The 18,175-nt window shown below is 35.2% G+C and overlaps 1 protein-coding gene across 2 annotated transcripts in view; it reads left to right on the top strand.

The window, feature by feature from the left end:
• CPED1 (cadherin like and PC-esterase domain containing 1) overlaps positions 1-18,175 on the top strand; it is a 286,479-nt gene that overhangs the window by 152,631 nt on the left and 115,673 nt on the right. For both annotated transcript variants that reach the window (XM_037056521.1, XM_037056522.1), the window contains exons 14-16: positions 934-984; positions 5,362-5,548; positions 6,556-6,724. In XM_037056521.1, the coding sequence (XP_036912416.1) occupies positions 934-984; positions 5,362-5,548; positions 6,556-6,724 (407 nt within the window). The remainder of the gene's footprint in view (positions 1-933; positions 985-5,361; positions 5,549-6,555; positions 6,725-18,175) is intronic.

Raw genomic sequence — 18,175 nt, 5'->3', positions numbered from 1 at the left:
AACAATTGGCTACAGGCATCATGAGCCTCGAGGAAAATTAATGGTGATTTTGGTTTCACCTCTTGTATTTTACCTATAATTTCTAATTTTTCTTCCTTTGATTTTGTTGTATTTTCCATTTTTTTTCTAAAGAATACCTTAACTTTCATTGCAAGGAAAGAAAATATTTGTAATTTTAAGAAAAAAACATACGATTTTTAAAAAGTCAAGGTTTAAATCAATTGTTGTGAGTGCTTGGTCCCCAGACTAGCAGCATCAATATCACCTGGGAAGCGTAAAATTCAGATCTACTGAGTCAGAATCTCTGGGTGTGATGCCCTGGATTCTGTACTTTAACAAGTCCTTCAGATGATTCTGAGCACACTAAAGTTTGGGGATGGCTGCTTCATTAGAATGAATCAGCAGGCCCAGTGGAGAACTGATGATGAACTGATAGTCTGTCTTACTCTCTCCCACCATTATTTGCCCTTTAAAACAAATAGTTTAAGCACTCGGTGTTGTTATTCACTCATTTGTACCATAGATATTTATTAAGAAGTATTTTAGATAGATGTTTAGGTTGAATTCAGAAACTTAGAGTAGGTATCAGTTGAACTGGCTGGATAAAATCTCTCTCATTCTAATAATTTGGGAAATTATAGCCCCAGGATTCTATAATAACTGGAAAGAATTGTGAGAGAGCACCTTGAGTCAGCAAATGACATTTAGACTGTATTTCTCCCTTAATGTTTTCCTATTTGAAATAATCATTCTTTTTGAGGTATGAACCAGATAACAACTTATGTTTAACCTGGGTTTCAGTTTAACTTAGAAGTACTTTCTAATGTACTAGAGTTAAATAATAAAAATGCTTCATTAAATTATGCTGTGTTTGAGATTGTTGAATATGTATTTTTTAAAATTTGATTAACAGTTTCCAATTTAATTTTTTAGTTGTGTTTCCACAAATTGTGAATGCAACCAAAGAAGTGCATTGCAGGAATGGTGAGTTCCCATGGAAGTGTATCAGTGGCATTATTTACAGGCATGGCCCTGCCTTGAATAAGCCATCATTTCATTTTATTTCTGTATCTTTAGGCTATTAATTTATTTTAAGTAAATTATTAGAAGTTGGGAGGCTTCTGAATGAATCAATATCTATCACCTTTGCATAAAAACATGTTTTAATTTTCTATTTTTGAACTTGAAATGTTATGCTATATATTTACTTGTTTGAAGTCAGTGACTTCCCTCCCAGCTTATGTTGAGGGGTCCCTCCCAGCTTATGTGGAGGGGTCCAATGGGTACTAAGGCTTTATGTTGGAGGAGGCTCAAGGGGAAAAGCTTACCTCCCCTGCTTTATACATGGATTTTAGGACTCGCCACCCCACAGTGATTCCTTTCCTGCCAGGTTGTTGATAATAAGACTTGAGTCAAAATTTCTTTATAACAATTGAGAGCTTTTAAGCTAATTTTCAATATTTTCCTTAAAATTTGTGAATTTTTAATCTAAGTATAAATAAGAAATATATATACACATATTACATTTCAAGTACTATATGGATTTTGAAATTAAAAAAAATTTTTTTTCACTCTCTGCTCAGCATTATTCTAGTGGTCTTGCAAACAAATCACTCTAGAGAATCTGACCAACTTTTCCAAGATGACAGAGTTATCAAAAGCCAGAGCTGGGTACAAAGCTGGGCCTCCAGATTCTTTGTCCAGAGTTCATGAATTACCTTAATATCCTATAATAATATGATGGAAAAAAATTAGAGTTTTATTTAGGAGTTTTTGTAATCCTTTATAACATACATATGTAATCTTTTATAACATACATATAACATATATATGGTGCTAAATATATATATATAGAATATATATACTATGCTAAAACATGTACTTAGAAAATTTAGACTTTCACAAATAAAATCTTTTCTTATAAAACATTAAAGCTGAAAATAATTGTGGATTAATGTCTAATTTATTGTAAGTCTTCTAATTCAATAAAATTTAATTTGTATCTACTAAAATGTTATTTAATTTATTCATTATTTTAACAGTGTCATTAAAATTAGGGTACACTGAAAGGTTATATAGTCATGTGGTTTAATAGAATCCACAAGTACATCCAATTAAAGAAAAAAGCATTTTAAATAAGGTATTGCTAATCAGGAAAAGATAACATATATTACTCAAGCTGTTCTTTCCCCGCTCTTACCATTCAATATCTTACTCCTAGAGAAATACATGCTACTCAGTTCAGTTCTCTTAGGAGACTGCTGCCTAGTGTGTAATGGGAAAGTAAGAGCAAGATTAGAGTGAACATTTGTCAAGAGTCTGCTGTGTGTTAGGCTTTGGGTCGATGCAGCATCAAAAAAGCCAGTTCACCTCTTTGGTCTTCTACTTTCTCATTTATAAAATGAAGTTACTATATGAGATCATCTCATTTTTCTTCAGTTTCTAGGTAACATGATATAGATAATGGGAATATGCTAGATAAGTTCTTCAACACTGTTCATTTTTTATGTTAAAAAATGGATATGGCCTGTGTCTTCACAATTAATCTTCCTACTTTTGTAGTAAAAGACTCTAAAGATAACTGAATAATGCCTTAGAACAGGTGGGATTATATTTCAGAGTTTAGGCTGTTCTCATGCATAATATGAGTTATGATGATTCCTCAGGAGGACAGTAAAATTTTGCGCTTAAAAGAAATACATTAAAAGCAACCAAATCTTCAAACAGCTTTCCCACACATACCTGCCAAGTAGGTTAAGCAGCCCGCTACCATCACACACCACACTGGGTTCTCCATAGATCTAAGGTAAGCTGGCCAGAGACAAGTTGGGACAGGGATGGGAAAGATGCCAAGGGAACACCAGGTGTTTGTAGGCAGCGGCACTGATGATTCAGTTGAATGTCATATCAGGGGTACCTGAGCTCTCTAGCAGGAGTCTAGGATGCAGCACTTAAGCCAGAGGTGAAGTTTCTAATGAAACCCAAAACAAGTACTTGCTAAAAATCTTGCATAAATGTAGGATCACATATTTTATCTCATGTAGGGCTAAGTTTCAACATTGCAATGGCAGAGCCCTACTGGAAACTTTCACTGTTAACTGTAGATGTAAACTATAGGGAAACCAACTCTCCAAGACTACTTCATAAAATATATACATGCACATATATTACATTGAAGTACATCTTCTATGATTACTATTTTGAGAAAAAAACACCTTCCATTTTGTTATTTATTTAACTGGTTTAGACCATAAGTGTAGTGCAAGTACTTAAATTCCTTTTTTGCCTAGGAAATGGTCCTCTGCAAAGCACTTTCATGTCACCACACACCGGCTTGTTCAGAGTGTTACGTTTAGTTCACAGTCTCCAATCAGCTCTCATGACAAACAACAGCCTGCTTTTACTGTGCTTAACTCAGTGCCTTGAACACAGACTATGCTGGAAAAAAAATCTTTGATAAAAAATGCATTATTAACAAGTGGTTGAATTAGACTAAAAAGTTATGGTCCTTTTCAAAATGAGAACTAGTAACATGATATTGTCCTTATTCTTTTATTTTTTAATTTATTATAAAATACTTAGGAGGTGATATAGTCATCAAAATTATTCTTGCAATCTACCTATATCCATCAGCCAGATAAAAATTTTTGATAACAAGTAAAATTAATCAGGCAGGTAGTTTACTCAATTCACTGACTTACTCTAGTAAATTGACTACTTATTTATTTTTTTCATTACAAGTTTTTCTACGATGAAATTTCAACATATCTTTTGTATTGTTTCTAATTTGTACCTGAGTAAATTTTTCTTCCACTGACTGAGAAAACCATAGAGGTAGGTCAAAAATTTACAGATTTTTCATTTTCATAATTTTAGTGAATGATGGGAGTTATCCTGTGACCTAGTTCTCAGAACTAGAATAAAGTATTAATAAAGTTAGTGGAACCCATTACTGTGGATTTGGTTATGCATCTCCATGTCTGTCAGAGAAATTAAAACTTTTGGTATTGCTGAAGCACAGAGTCTAAGATGTGATAGGAGATGCAACAAATGCAGAGGAAGACAAGGAAGGGATTGTGATGTGCCTTGCCTGCTTTATGAAGGGTTTGGATTGAATTCTGGAAGTGATGAGAAACCATTAAAGCATTGAAGACAAATCTGATGATTTGATTTTAGTAAATTCATTGTGATTGTCATATAAAAATAGAGGAAGAGGCCTGGACAGATGGCTCAGTGGAGCATTGTCCCATACACCAAAGCTTGTGGGTTTGATACCTGGTCAAGGTGCATATGAGAGGCAACTGATGGACGTTTCTCTCTCTTATTGATGTTTCGCTCTCTCTTTCTTTCTTTTTTTTCTAAAATCAATAAGTATATCCTTGAGTATATCCTATAGAGGAAGAGACAACAGTTTATAAGATAATCTATTTTTTAAGTTCAGTTGTATAACTTCCCACAGTGAACTCTGTTATTGCTTTTGTTGCTAAGTTGTTTAACATCACTGAACATTTAATTTAAAGGCAGTGCAAAGATACTTTTTTTTCCACCAATTTCTGTAGAATTATCTATGTTTTTCTTTACTGGAACTTTATTGTTTATTAAAAAGTATTTTGGAACTAAATACTCATTAATATTTATTTGAAAAACATTTGCTAAGTTTCTTTTGAGTGATTTGGTTATTCCAAAAATGAACACAATATAATTTAGCAGTGGCTGGTATATAAGACTGTATAACTATTTTTCTTTTTTCTTACCAAAATACTTTTGTAAAAATTAGTCTACCAGAGAGAAACATTCTTAAAAATGGCTTAGAATCAATGGTGTGATGTAATATGCTAACTTTTCTAATGGAATTGAGAAGAATATAGCATTTCCTTCTTATACTTCAGTGCACTCTCTTAGGCTGAGGTGGCTGGGGTAAGGAGGGGGTGTCAGGTACCCTGTGATGTCTTTCTTTCTCAGTGTTTGGTGTAAGATTAGAGTTCACATTCTTTGCTCCACTCCGCTTCCTGCAGAGCACTTTGTTATTCCAAGGGCAGTTTAATGACACTCCCCATTCAGAAATTTTCCTCATTTCCTGCTGGTACCCTCTGTCACCACCCAACAGAGTCATCACCCCCATTTACACAGTTACTTGATATATGCAGTAAATGCCATGAACATGTTATCAATCCACTGGAGAGACATTTTCCCACCTCTTGTGCCTTTACACTTTTAATGGCTGGACAAAGAATGTGATCTACATAACACCAAGTAAAAGCATAGTTGTTATATAAAGGAAATGCTACCACATTTGACAAATACAAGTTCCAAATCAACTCTGACCAGTTGTCTTTTTTTGTCATTAAAAAAAAAAAACAGATGAAGACAAACAATGTCATATCAAGCAGATCTTCACACGTCCACATTTGGAACTAAGTCCTGAATTTAACCCGAAGATCAAAGATTATTACTCTGAAGTCCCATTCGATGTGGTAACAGTGACAATTGGAGTGGAAACTTCTAACTGTCAGTGCAAGGTGTACCTGCATGAGCGGGCAGGGCCAAGGTATGAAGTGCTGCTGGGTCGGGCAATGACATCACATTTGGGGACAGACAACTGAGGCAACCTTTGAACATGGTTCAGAAAAGCTGAGGCACGAGATGAGCTGGAAAGAGTGCCAGGGTGTGAAGTCTTTCCACTTTTCAGGTGTCATGTGGTTGGAAATCACACACCAATGTTCTACTGATCTATTGCAATCTTTGTATGGAGTTTTGGTAACCATGTTTTAACAAGAATGGATCTTGTGATATGAAATATTGAAGAGAATTCATTAAGGGAGAAGTTGATTTTTTACAATGCCACAGGGTTAATCTTTACTAACAGTAGCCTCCTTCTACTCAACCCAACTCCTCAAGTTCCTGAATATTCAGAGGTTGATTACTTAATAAACATGGTGATGACAACTGTGGACACAGTCACATTAAATTTCCTAGTCTCACTGGGGTTTTGTTCTCCCCACCCTTTGGAGATTCACTAACTATTTTGTTTGTAATGTTGAACAGAAGATAAAACATTTTTATATCCATATCTATAGCAAGGAAGATACTCCTGTTCCCATGCTGTAGGGAAAGAAATGTCCTTGCATCTCCAGGAGCCAAAAAATAAAAAAAATGTAGTAGAAAGAAAAGTGAGTCAAGTCAGATACATCTGGGTCCCAAACCTGACTCTTTTATATGACTGGGACACTTTGTTTCCCAGTTCTAGGTCATGGTGTCTATATTTAAAATTTGGACAATCATAATTTTGTATAAAGGTATTGTGAGTATCAAATGAGATAATGTATGACCCTGGCAGGTGGCTAATAAACATTCGTTCCATTTCCTGTAGTTTATAGGAGATGTGACCTGCTCTGCAGGATAACTCTTAGCTTACCAAAGTATGTGAAACAGTAGTTTAAATATTTATTTCACATTTTAGGTTTCCTATGAAATTGTACAGACCTCATATAAATTGTAGGCACTTAATATTGATGTATAAATTCATTTGGGCTGAATAGTTGTTTCTCTCTCCAGCTTTGTCAACTACCCTCTGGGCTTAGGAGCAAACAAAATCTCAATGCTTGTGGTGGATGACTCTCCAGCCCAGGCTGAGACCCTGATGACATACAAACTCACCATCTATCGAGAAGACCGTCCAAGTCTGCCCTTCTTTGAAGACTTCACAGCATGCGGTTTTGTGCAGGTAAGTGAATTTTATATTTGTACTTGGATTGAATTGGAAGTGATATTAACCAGGTAAAAAATGCCAGATGAAAATTGTTAGGAAAAAAATATGCCTTTAAATCCAAACTGTGGTCTCATTTCAGAAACCGAGAGTCTCAGCCAGGTATCTAAGATACCCTCTTATAAATGGTTTTCTTTTTAGTGGGATGGCTCCTCCCTGCACTTACTGTGTTCACTGGATTTATTGTGGTTAATGTTGAAAAAAAACATCTGAATACTCACACTTGGTTATGGAGTTGGTTTTATATTTCCCATTTAAATTGTGCTGTGTTTTTTGGATTGCTCCCTGGATCTACTTTTGAAATTTTAAACTAGGTTTGGTAGAATTTCTTTTAAAGAATGAAAGGAACATTGATGCAATTATTTTAGAGACGGGATACCCAATAAATGAAATTAAATTTACTTGGGTAGATGTATTTCTAATTCACTTCTAATACTTGATCTTTCCTAAAGGCTGTGTTTTCCCCTGTGAGCAACACATGTTTTGTTGCCCTGTTGGTTTTAGAGGAAGGTGAACATCACCCAGAGACTTCATCTTGTTTGAGGTTCTCTCCTCTGTTTTTTCCCATTTTTAGGATTGCATACATAAACTTCTACATTTTGCCACAATATATACCTTTACTATAGGTGATTCCAGGGCAGTAGTAATTGGAACTACTATCATATGTACTAACCCACTCTATGGGTTTGGACAAATGTGTAATGACATACATCCATCATTATAAAATGACTCAGTGTATTTTTACTGCCCTAAAACTCCTCTGTGTGTTGCATATTCATCCCTGACCCTCCCACCAACCCCTGGCAACCACTGATATTTTTTATTATCTCCATAGTTTTACCTTTTCCAGAATGTCATATAGTTGGAATCAAACAGTATGTAACCTTCTCAGATAGTTTCTTTTCACTTAGTAATATGCATTTAAGGTTTATTCATGTCTTTAATGGCTTAGTAGCTCATTTCTTTCAAGCACAAGAAATCTTAATGTTAACTGTCTTTATGCTACTAGCTCAAAGCTATAAACAAAAGAGATAAACAAATTTAACATAATATTATTGAAGTGTTTTGTGGGTATTGATACATACAAAATGGATGAATCTCCAAAGCACTATTTGAGAAAAAAGAAGCCTGACATAAAAAGACATACTGTGTTACATTTATATGAAGTTTAAGAATAAGCAAAACTAACTTGTGGTGATAGGAATCAAATTAGTGGTTACTTAGAAGGTATGGGTACCTCTAAGCATGACCAAACTTGCTGGGGAAATGTCCTGGGTCTTAACCTGGGTGGTGGTTACATATATACCCAGTTGGTAAATAGATGTATAAAATGTCATTAATTAACTATGATTTGAAAATTTATGTAATTTACTATATATAAAAACCATAAAAATGTATGTGTTTGGCTGTTATAAATTATTTATGTGGATATAAATTATACCTCAATAACATAAGAAAAAAGCATTAGTGGGGAAGTACATGTTATTTTCCCAGACATGCCTCTCTTCTCAAATATTATATTGATTAGAAACTAGTTAAATACCATGCAATTATGTTAGACAATAGATTACATTAGACATTTATTGCTATTATATAAAGAAAAATATTAGAAAAAAATTTTGTGGATGTATCCTACAAGTGATTGATGGGAAGTATTTCAGTCACTTATAAGAATCATGTCCAGGTCTTAATTTATAGCTTCTGTGTGGTCCCACAGCAGTATTATATTTTACAATATGGAAAAGTATCTAATAGTATCTAAAAATACTATCTAGTAGTTTTTAGTTGTCCTCTCAGAAACTGTCACATGAGTGAACAGATAAGGAATACATAATGGAGACCTTATGTAATACGTAACACATAATACAGCAATATGTAATTGCTGTAGACCTTAATTAGGGACTAGGAGAAGTCAGTAGCAGAGGTATTCTCACCAGAGACTCTAGTTAAAATTCTAATCTAGAGACCTTTCCTTTATTTCTCTTATGTTCAATTTCAGTAGAGTCTTAGGTTCTGTTGCAGGTTGATAACAGGATGAAATTCAGAATACAAAGAGCAAGGGATAAAATGTCCTATCTCCTATTGCTTCTCAGGTATTTGACAATTTCCAAATTAAGTTAATAGCTAAACATATATATATATACACATACAGGCTCTGGCACAAAAAACATACCTTTTTATTACAGAATCTTTTATTACAAAATCATAAGTATGTAATTCTGTAATGGAATAATGTCACACTCAAGCACATCATGTGACATTTTAGATGAAATGTTCAAATTAAAACTATAAATTATGATACCATATGATACCATTATGATACCATATGATACCTTACCAACCACACTTGAGCTGGAGTTACTTCTGCCGGTCCCCGTATTATGGGACTTCAAAGCTTTTGGTCTTTCAAATTGTTGTTTTGCTCTGCTGCTAACATCCATTGTACCTTCCTTCATTATGTTCTTTAGGTTGAAATCTAGAGTGCGAGTATTGCAGGTTAAGTGGTAGGCGGACCTAGCTGAATCTCTAAAGCCTCTACATGGAAGCTAAAAGGAAATAAATTAAACTTTAATTATATTTTATTTGTTGGTTAAGGGAAAAATTACGATTCCTCTTTACATTTCAAATTACACTTTGGCCTAATGGGCTCCATTCTTAAATTTTAAATAAACATAAATGGCAAACTACCTTCAAGTAACCAGAAAGGAAAATCTAATTCGTGGTTAATCAATTCCCTAATTTCTCTTTCCCTCATTCTCTCACCTCCTTTCTGATCATCAACTATTCATTGACCCTTTCACCAAAGACTAACAGTAAAGAGAAATCAAATACAAGGCTTACTAGTTAATTAAAAATTCAATTCCTGTGAGGTTTTGGTGAATAATACAATAATTTAATTAATTTGTTAACAGACATTTTGTTTCCTTTATGTGCTCAAACATAAGTACCTATTTAGTTATAATTAACTATTTGAGTTTAGTGTTTGTTTCTAATTATATTGTCAATTGGAATTTGTATATGGTTGACACAGAGGCCACTCTCAGTTTAGGCAGTGCCAGTGAGGGAGAAGTGCTAATTTACATGACTTATAAAACAACCAGATTTGGAACAAGGTTTCTCAGCCTTGGCACTATTGATAGTGGGGCTAGATAAGTCTTTGTTTTGTGGAGTTGTACTGTGCATCATAGGATTTTTATCTGGCAGCATCCCTGGCCTCTGTCCACTGGATTCCAGTAGTACCCCCCGTCCAAGCGGGGACAACCCACAATGTCTCCAAATGTTGCCAAATGTCCTCCGAGAGGCAAAATCAACCTCAGCTGAGAAGCACTGATAGAGACCAATGAGAGGTCCTTTTTCTATTTTCTATTAGGAAATCTAGTAGATTGCTAGTGATATGAATTATTTTTTTTTGGTATAGATTATTTAGAGGTAGTCCTTCAATATTAAATGTTGAAGAATCAACATTCTTATCTTTTTTAATCCCTGTATTTTTCACAACTTCTGTAGTTAGTGATGCTACTCTGGTGCTCTTTATTCTACTTATTAATGTGCCTTCTTTTCTGTGTAATGTAATTATCATAATCAGAAATATGCATTCAATTATGGAAAATATGTGTTAATAAGATGTTAAAAAAGCATATAACATACATAGAATGTTATTTCATTTTGATTTACTCATAAGTACCATAATGTTTTGCTCTTAGGAAGAAAGATTTAGAAAGTAATAAACTGTTATTGTGGCTGGGATATGTCATGCTTAGAAATTAATAAAATATATTTATGTTCTAAGGAAATTAAGATACCTCTGGGGAAATATTTTTTAATGTTTTCTAAACCAAAATTTTTTTCATAGATAATGATATAGCATCCACAGAAGTTGATCTCCATAGATGATCTATGGTCTCATATGCATTTTGCCCCAAAAGTATTTTTGCCAGAATAAAACCAGAAATGTAATCCACAGAGAGATCATAGAGCAGAAACATAGGAGAATATGCTTTGTGGATTCATTTTTAAAAACAGCTTTCATTTTAAAAGAAATTGCTATTAATAAAAGGAAAATACCAAGGAAAGAGAAAATACCCTTTGAAGAAAAGCCTTGTGCAGCCCTTAGCTACGCATTTAAAACTAGCATTTGCTATTCTCTTTTAAAAAATAATTAGTGATCTAAATGCTGAGTTACTAAATGATGTGCGAATGACTCAAATCACAATGTTTGCAAAAGCTTTATAATTTTCCCATTTATTTTTGTACCTTTTCAATACTACAGAGGACTATTACCAAACAGCTTAAGGGATAGTTGCCTGATATATTAGCAAATATTCATGTAAAAGAATAGAAGAGCACTCATCAATAATTACTAAATAAAAGATTTGTTCATTGTCAAAGTTGTAATAGCAATTACATACTCACTGTGGTTGATAGTTACCTTTCCTACCTCAATATACCAGAGGAATGTAATTTAATTTTTCAACCATAGCATCTGTTATAAAGAAAAACTCAATTTCATTGCAAAAGTAAGAATTTGCTCTTCCTCTTGAAAGAGGATAAGGGTCTGTTTCCTCTGTGGGAACTATTTTATCAGAACAAATTTTGAATCTTAACAAAGTATCTCCAGTCATTTCTTTAACCCAGTGGTTGGTTGAAATTCAAGGACTATTTCCAAAGCCCTTAACTGCTGTCAAGGAGACCTGAGGTTCAGCTCCACTCTGCTCTAACTGGAGTTATTGGTTGTGTGTCCTCGTAAAAGGCATTTAAGCTCCCTAAAGTATGTTCTCCTGTCTTTAAGAGCAAAATTATTAATAGTACCTATCTTATAAAATTGTACCAAGGGTTCAATTAGATCGTAAATGCAAAGTTTTAGCATAAGTTTAGTTCCGGAGTAAGTGCTTAGTCAATATTGAATTAGCATCATCATCATCTTCGTCAAAACCTTTTTTTGTTTAGATGCCTCTAGGGTTTATTTGCAAGTGTATAGAGAAGGAAAAGAAGGGGAGAGGAAGAGTAGGAGCCAACAATATTGAGGGTGCTGGAGTTTAAACGCATCTGGGCGGGTGACCTGGTTGGGAGTCAGGAAGGAGAGTGAGTGACCTGGGCTTTCCCACAGTTTCATTTTTGATGTTCATGGGCCCTGGGCATTTGTACCTTGTGGGCGCTGTCTGTGACAGGAATAATTAAAATTATATTTTACAATAATTTTATATGAAGATGAATATGTTATTATTATATAGAGATAATATTGGATATAAACTATAATTGAAAAATAAAACTTAAAAATAAATTTAAAAATGACATCCATAATTTAAAAATGAAACCTTTTATATTCCATGAAGGAGAAACATTAGAAGTGACTTTAACTATTGAAACACACTGAATTTTAAGAATAAAATAAAATGTATTTTTGTTGAGACGTGGCTGGGTTCCTTAGTTGGTTGGAGCATCATCCTGAAACCAAGAGGCTGTGGGTTTGGCCCCAGTCAGGGGTGTGTATAGAAGGCAACTGAGCCATGTTTCTTTCTCACGTCGATGTTTCTTTCTCTCTCTAAAATCAAGAAACATATCCTCTGGGAAGGATTTAAAATTTTTTTTTAAATTGTTGAATGTTAAAAAATTTTATGTATAGAGGCTATTTTCTTTGAAAAGTTTGTTTTTTTCTTCTAATTTTAAGGAAATGCAAACATTTTCCTGGGCCCCTAAAATGTTGTGTGTCCCAGGTGCTGTTCCCACTGTGCTTATGGAGACACTGTCCCCCACTTGCACTTCTCTCTGAGGGGTCTCTAGCAGAGGCAGCGTTTCACCATCAGCACCCTGGGCTATAGGCAGTCTTTCAAGTTTAATGAAGTGCCCTTGCTAAACACTTAGACTTTTGCAAGTGTTTCAAGTTCTGTGTGCAGGGTCTGAGCAATTCTTTACCAGCTTCTTCAAAAGCTCATGTGGCAGTGAGGACAGTGAAATTTTATTTCCATGAGTAGTTTGCACTCCCAGACATAATGAACACAGAGGCCTCCTTAGTGGTCAGTAAGACTTTACATGCTTCAAAGGCTAGAAAATTTTTGTTTAGCACAATTTTCTTAAAAAGCAAGTGAAGGTGAGTGGGGTGCGTTCTTTAATTCATGATCTATTTTAGCACTTATATAAATTATCTTTCTGAGTTGGTGAAAAAGAGTTATGTTAAACACTTACCCCTTGAGTTTATGTAACTTATGGTCAGATAAATTACCATTTAAGTAAAAACTTTTGAGCAGCAAATCTGTTCTCTGTGTTTCTCCAAGTCACATGTGCTTCCCTTAGTTGAAGAAACAGACTTTTACTACCATTAGCACAGTAATGCCAATACAATGTGCAGGAGAATTGGATCTCTTTGGCTTCCATGGGCACCCAGCGAAGTTCTCCTGAGTATGTCCTTCTGCTGTGTACACTCATGTCGATTTGAAGTTTATGTGTGGCATTCTAAGAATTAGTCTTCTGATTTCTGTGCTGCATAGGGAAATAGAAATGAACTGTGAGAGGTTTTTAAATAAAATATTCCAGTTATAGTAACCAGATTTCAACTGTGACACATGGAACTTTGAAAGAGGTTGTGACTGAGAGAGAAACAGATAAAGGGAGACCCTCTTGATAACTCCAATGATTCTTTGTAGGATTTAATTGCTCCAAAGGCTCCTTAGACCTTTTATATCTCTTCCACCATTTCTGTCCTCATTTCTCAAGTCCAAACTACCTGAAGCAGTAGTCCGTAGCCAGAGATCGAGGATGGCAGTGAGAAAGGGGAGAGATATTGGGCACTAGGGTTAACATTTGTATAAGGCCTTCTACTACTACCAAGCTGAGTCTAAAACATGACATTTTTAAAAGGTATTTTTGGCTTCATTCAACAACAGAGTTTGGCTCCGTATAAGACAATTTAAAGCAAATGGTTACTCTGGGCCATTGGTTCTTAACACTTTAGAGGAAAGGAGATATCTTTTCTTAAAGATTTTATTTATTTATTTTTAGAGAGGGGAAGGGAGGGAGAAAGGGAGAAAAACATCAATGTGTGGTTGCCTCTTATGTGCCCCCTACTAGGGACCTGGCCTGCAACACAGGCATGTGTCCTAACTGGGAATCGAATCTGTGACACTTTGGTTCATGGGCCGACACTCAATCTACTGAACCACACCAGCCAGGGCACAGATATCCTTCTGATGAATATCTGATAAAAGTTTTGATTTCTAGTCTCAAGAAATAGTGTATAATTAATTATACCCAATGCTGTATACAATTTCAGAAATATGAAAAACCCCAGGTAAAAAACTCTTTTCCTGGTATCTCAAAATATGAAGTAGAATATAGCTACAGCAACAAACATAGTAAGGTCAGTTTTATTTCTGGCATAAATATACATGATTATAACTCAATTTATGGAGCACCTACTTTGAGCAACCTACTAACTGTTTACATATATTATTTCATTCATAATTTTAGTGATAACAAAATTAATGTCTATATAACAGTCTTAGATTTGGGAATTATGTGTTCTCTTTCAGTGATTTCTTTTAGCACAATGAATCAGCAATTTTATAGTTCTTAAAGCAAAATGCCACTAAATCTGATATTGCCTTAGAAATAAACACCTGTGAGGAGCAAGTACCCATTGCTTTCTTCTTAAAGGCTCAGAAAGGGGTTATGAGTTATAGGTAACAGTGGTTCTGAAAACACAGGGAAATTAGATAATATGTCATTTGGACTATTTCTGTTGTCCTCGTTAGTCACAGCCGTCGATGTGCTTTCTTTTAGCAGGCTATAACAAATTGGTTTTTGTTCAGAAAAGTTTGGCTTAATGTCTTAATTAGGTAATGCTGAGAAAATTCCACATGCATTTGACCAAATGGACCATTTCCTTCAAAGGCACATGTTGTAGGAACCAGAATGAGGGGTGGGGTAATCCCTGCAGATGGTCTCACCGAATGTAGAACTAAAAGCTAGTTTGACATATGTTCCCTGAAGGCAGAATTAGGACACTTTACTGCCTCACATATTTAACTTCTTTTGAAAAGGCTGCTTATTTGTCTTTTTTTTTCTTTTTTACTCATATCCTTTTTTTAGGCAAGACTAATGAGTTTCAAACATTGAGCATGACCTCACTTTTCAAAGCAGACCAGGCCTCCCCTGCCCAGTGGCCCTCATCTCTTTGGGACTCATTCTTCAGCAATGTGGTGCAAACTTTCAGTGGCTTTTCTGGGATTTTATCTTTTCTACTCTGTCACCCCATGCTGAACTGTTCCACATGCTTGAGGATGATCTTTCCAGACCTAATGATTTGGCAAATAAATATTGCATGTGGGATGCTTGATCTGATAGGATATTTTAAAATTAAGCTGATGAAGTTGAGACCCAGATTTCAAAGGCTCAAGAAATAGTAGAAAGGGAAGACCTTTATTTAAGTGAAATAACCACTTTTAAATACTTAGATCAAAACATTATTTGTGCTGTCTGGATTTGAGTCATAGTTCACTACTTCCTGTTGGAGCCCTGGGGCAGGTTTTTCATCTATCAGATGGGAATATAATAACATCAACCTTACAGGTTTCTTTTAAGTAAAAACTTAGCTAATATTGTGAAGAGCTTGTAATAGTGCCTGACAGAGAAAGAACTCAATATACATGTTTGCAAAATATAAATAGATAAATAAAATATGTCTTTGGGCTGGTATAAGAGGAAAGTTTAAAACAGCATTTATTTTTCCTACTCAGGCCTAGTAAGCTGAGCTGGAGATTTTTAAACTGCTTATATTTTAGTTTAGATATAGTTAGATAAAAATGTAAAAAGCTTTGCAGAACAAACCACCTGTACTAATGAATTATATTGTAAATTATATAGTGAATGTGATCAAACACATTCCAAAATTGACTGTACAATTTGTCCTAAGATGTGTTTTAATTTTGATAGTTACACAATTTTGTATGCCATTTTATTAGCAATTCTAACTGAGAGGCTGAGAATTCAAATTATTTAACAAAAAGGAGAGAAGTTGTGTTTTCCCCAAACACAGGAACATCCTTCACAGCTATTATCTGGTGGATTCCATTAAAGGTAAGGAAATCAGTGTTCCCTCTGACATTTGTAAAAATGAGCAATGAAGGGTAATGATGGCATTTGTGTGTCAGCAGGCACACAGTATAGCCACAGTGTAATTTAATGTTTAGTGTGTGTAGTCTCTAAGAAAACCATCATTTTGAAAGCCATCCCTTTAAGAGGCAATAAATTTATCCTACCTGATAGTAAACTAAATGAAAAAAAGGAGTCTCATTATATATTCACATCATAATTTTGACACAAACTATTAAGCTTTCTCCACTTCTTAAAAAACATTTTATTTATTTATTTTTAGAGAGATGGTAAAGGAGAGAGAGAGAGAGGGAGAGAAATGTTAATGTGTGGTTGCCTTGCATTCATCCCCTACTGGGGACCTGGCCCACAACCCAGGCATGTTCGATTCAACTGGAATCGAACCAGTGACAATTTGGTTCTCAGGCCAGTGCTCAATCCACTGAGCCATACCAGCCAAGGCCTTTCTTTACATTTTTAAAATCAGAATTTGTTCCAAATGACTTTTGGGTGCTTCCCAAATGCCAATTACATCTTCACAGATTAGAGATTTTTCACTTTTGAGAATATTTAAAACTCATAGTATGTAAGATTTTCTCAGCACTTACTGTGTGTCAGGTCCTATTCTAATTGCTTTATGTTTATTAACTAAATTCTCAAAACAAAACAACATGAGGTAGATACTCTGATAATTCCCATTTCACAGATGGAGAGACAGAGGCACAGAGAACTTGCTCAAGGTCACCTAGCTTATTATAGTAGTAGCAGAGCCCATTTTTGAACCTGGGAAGCCTGGTTCTAGAGCTCTGCTACTTACAAGCTATGCTCTTAGCCACCCCACTTCCCTGAAAAACTAGATTGCTGAAATATGCGTATGTTTTCCAAAAGGCTATGGCTCCAAAAGTTAATTTGTAGGTGATTATTCAAAATTTGTCATCAATTTTTTTTACTATAGTAGGAAGTTTTCAAATGAGGTTAGGTTACAGGGAACCTTCAGAAATTCTCTTTGTCAACTATGTCTCAATAGAACTGGGAAAAATCACCTTAGCACATACTGTTATTAATATAGTGGGAGGGCCCCAAGGAAGGGGGCAAGTATGCCAGTGAGCTCATGAGAACTGTGTGGGGGGGACGGGATCCAGCAGTCAAAACTGTTAATGGGTAAGATGTCAGTGGAGAAGGGTGTGAGTGGCTGGGCGTGTCTCCAGCTGCAGATTGACCAATAGCTCTGTGGGCAGCAGTTATATTCATCTTTAGGCCATGTGCGAATCATTGTCACCCTACACTTCAGAGTTGTGGGGATATTAGAAATCTAACCCCTCACCCTGTGTATGAGTAAACCTCAAAACTTGTCAAGGTCCATTCTTAATAATATACCAAGGTTTATTGCTGGTTAAGTGGCAGAGTGAGGAGGAGAGCCTATAGGCTGGTTATCAAACCTCCTGGAAGTTTGTCGCTGTGCTTTGCACAGAAGGGCTATTGGAATTGAGACTTAGACATGCTCCCTGGCTTCCTTGAGCCAGCTCTGTATCCTTAAGAAAGTCTCTAGGGAAAACATCTATTTCTAAGTTTATAAAGTAAATGATGGATTGCAAATTTGCTGACTACTTTTCTTGACTAAAAAGAGTTCCCTTTATTTCATACCCTTATTTGTAAAGATTTAGTGGCATGAACTTGATACAAAATACAAAAAGCTATTTTTTGATGAAAGGAAGGCATGCCTCATACTTAGAAGTAATTATAAATCATTATTTAAAAAAATCTTTGAGTGATGTCTCCAAAGATGAGATTTACTTTAATAATAGCTGATCAACAAATATATCTGTCTGCATCAACACTGGCACAGAATGAAAAAATAATGGTTTGTGTAAAGCCCCCAAAATAGCATGCACTGCCTGGGACTGTCTGGCATCTCCTTTCCCAGGCTGAGTCCATCTGTGATCACAGTAACCCCTCACCTGGCCTGCAGCCCTCCCTGCCAGCTGACCACATGCAGCTGATGAACAGCCTCTTACCCCCTTTCACAACCAGGACACAAATATTAGATGAATTTCCTTTGAACCTTGCTTCCTCTGGGCTGTTGGCATAGTCTATCTCCTTAGAGGGAGCACTGCAGGTTCTGGGAGCCACACAAAATCCCTTACTAATTGTTATTTCTTTTTCTGGCTAAACAACTATGGAAAGAATTTTTCCACATCTCCAAGGTATTTCACACATTATACCATGATTAGAAACAATGTCCCATTTCTTAAATATTTAATTAGAATCTGTAACTGCAATATGTGGACTATTAACTATCTAGCCTTTAAAAGGATTACTAGG

The sequence above is a fragment of the Sturnira hondurensis genome, unplaced genomic scaffold (genome assembly GCF_014824575.4).
Source record: "Sturnira hondurensis isolate 20B ecotype Veracruz unplaced genomic scaffold, ASM1482457v3 Scaffold0008992, whole genome shotgun sequence".
In the NCBI taxonomy this organism is placed as follows: Eukaryota; Metazoa; Chordata; class Mammalia; order Chiroptera; family Phyllostomidae; genus Sturnira; species Sturnira hondurensis.
The sequence above is the reverse complement of the archived record's forward strand: the minus strand, read 5'-3'. Positions and strand labels throughout refer to the sequence as shown.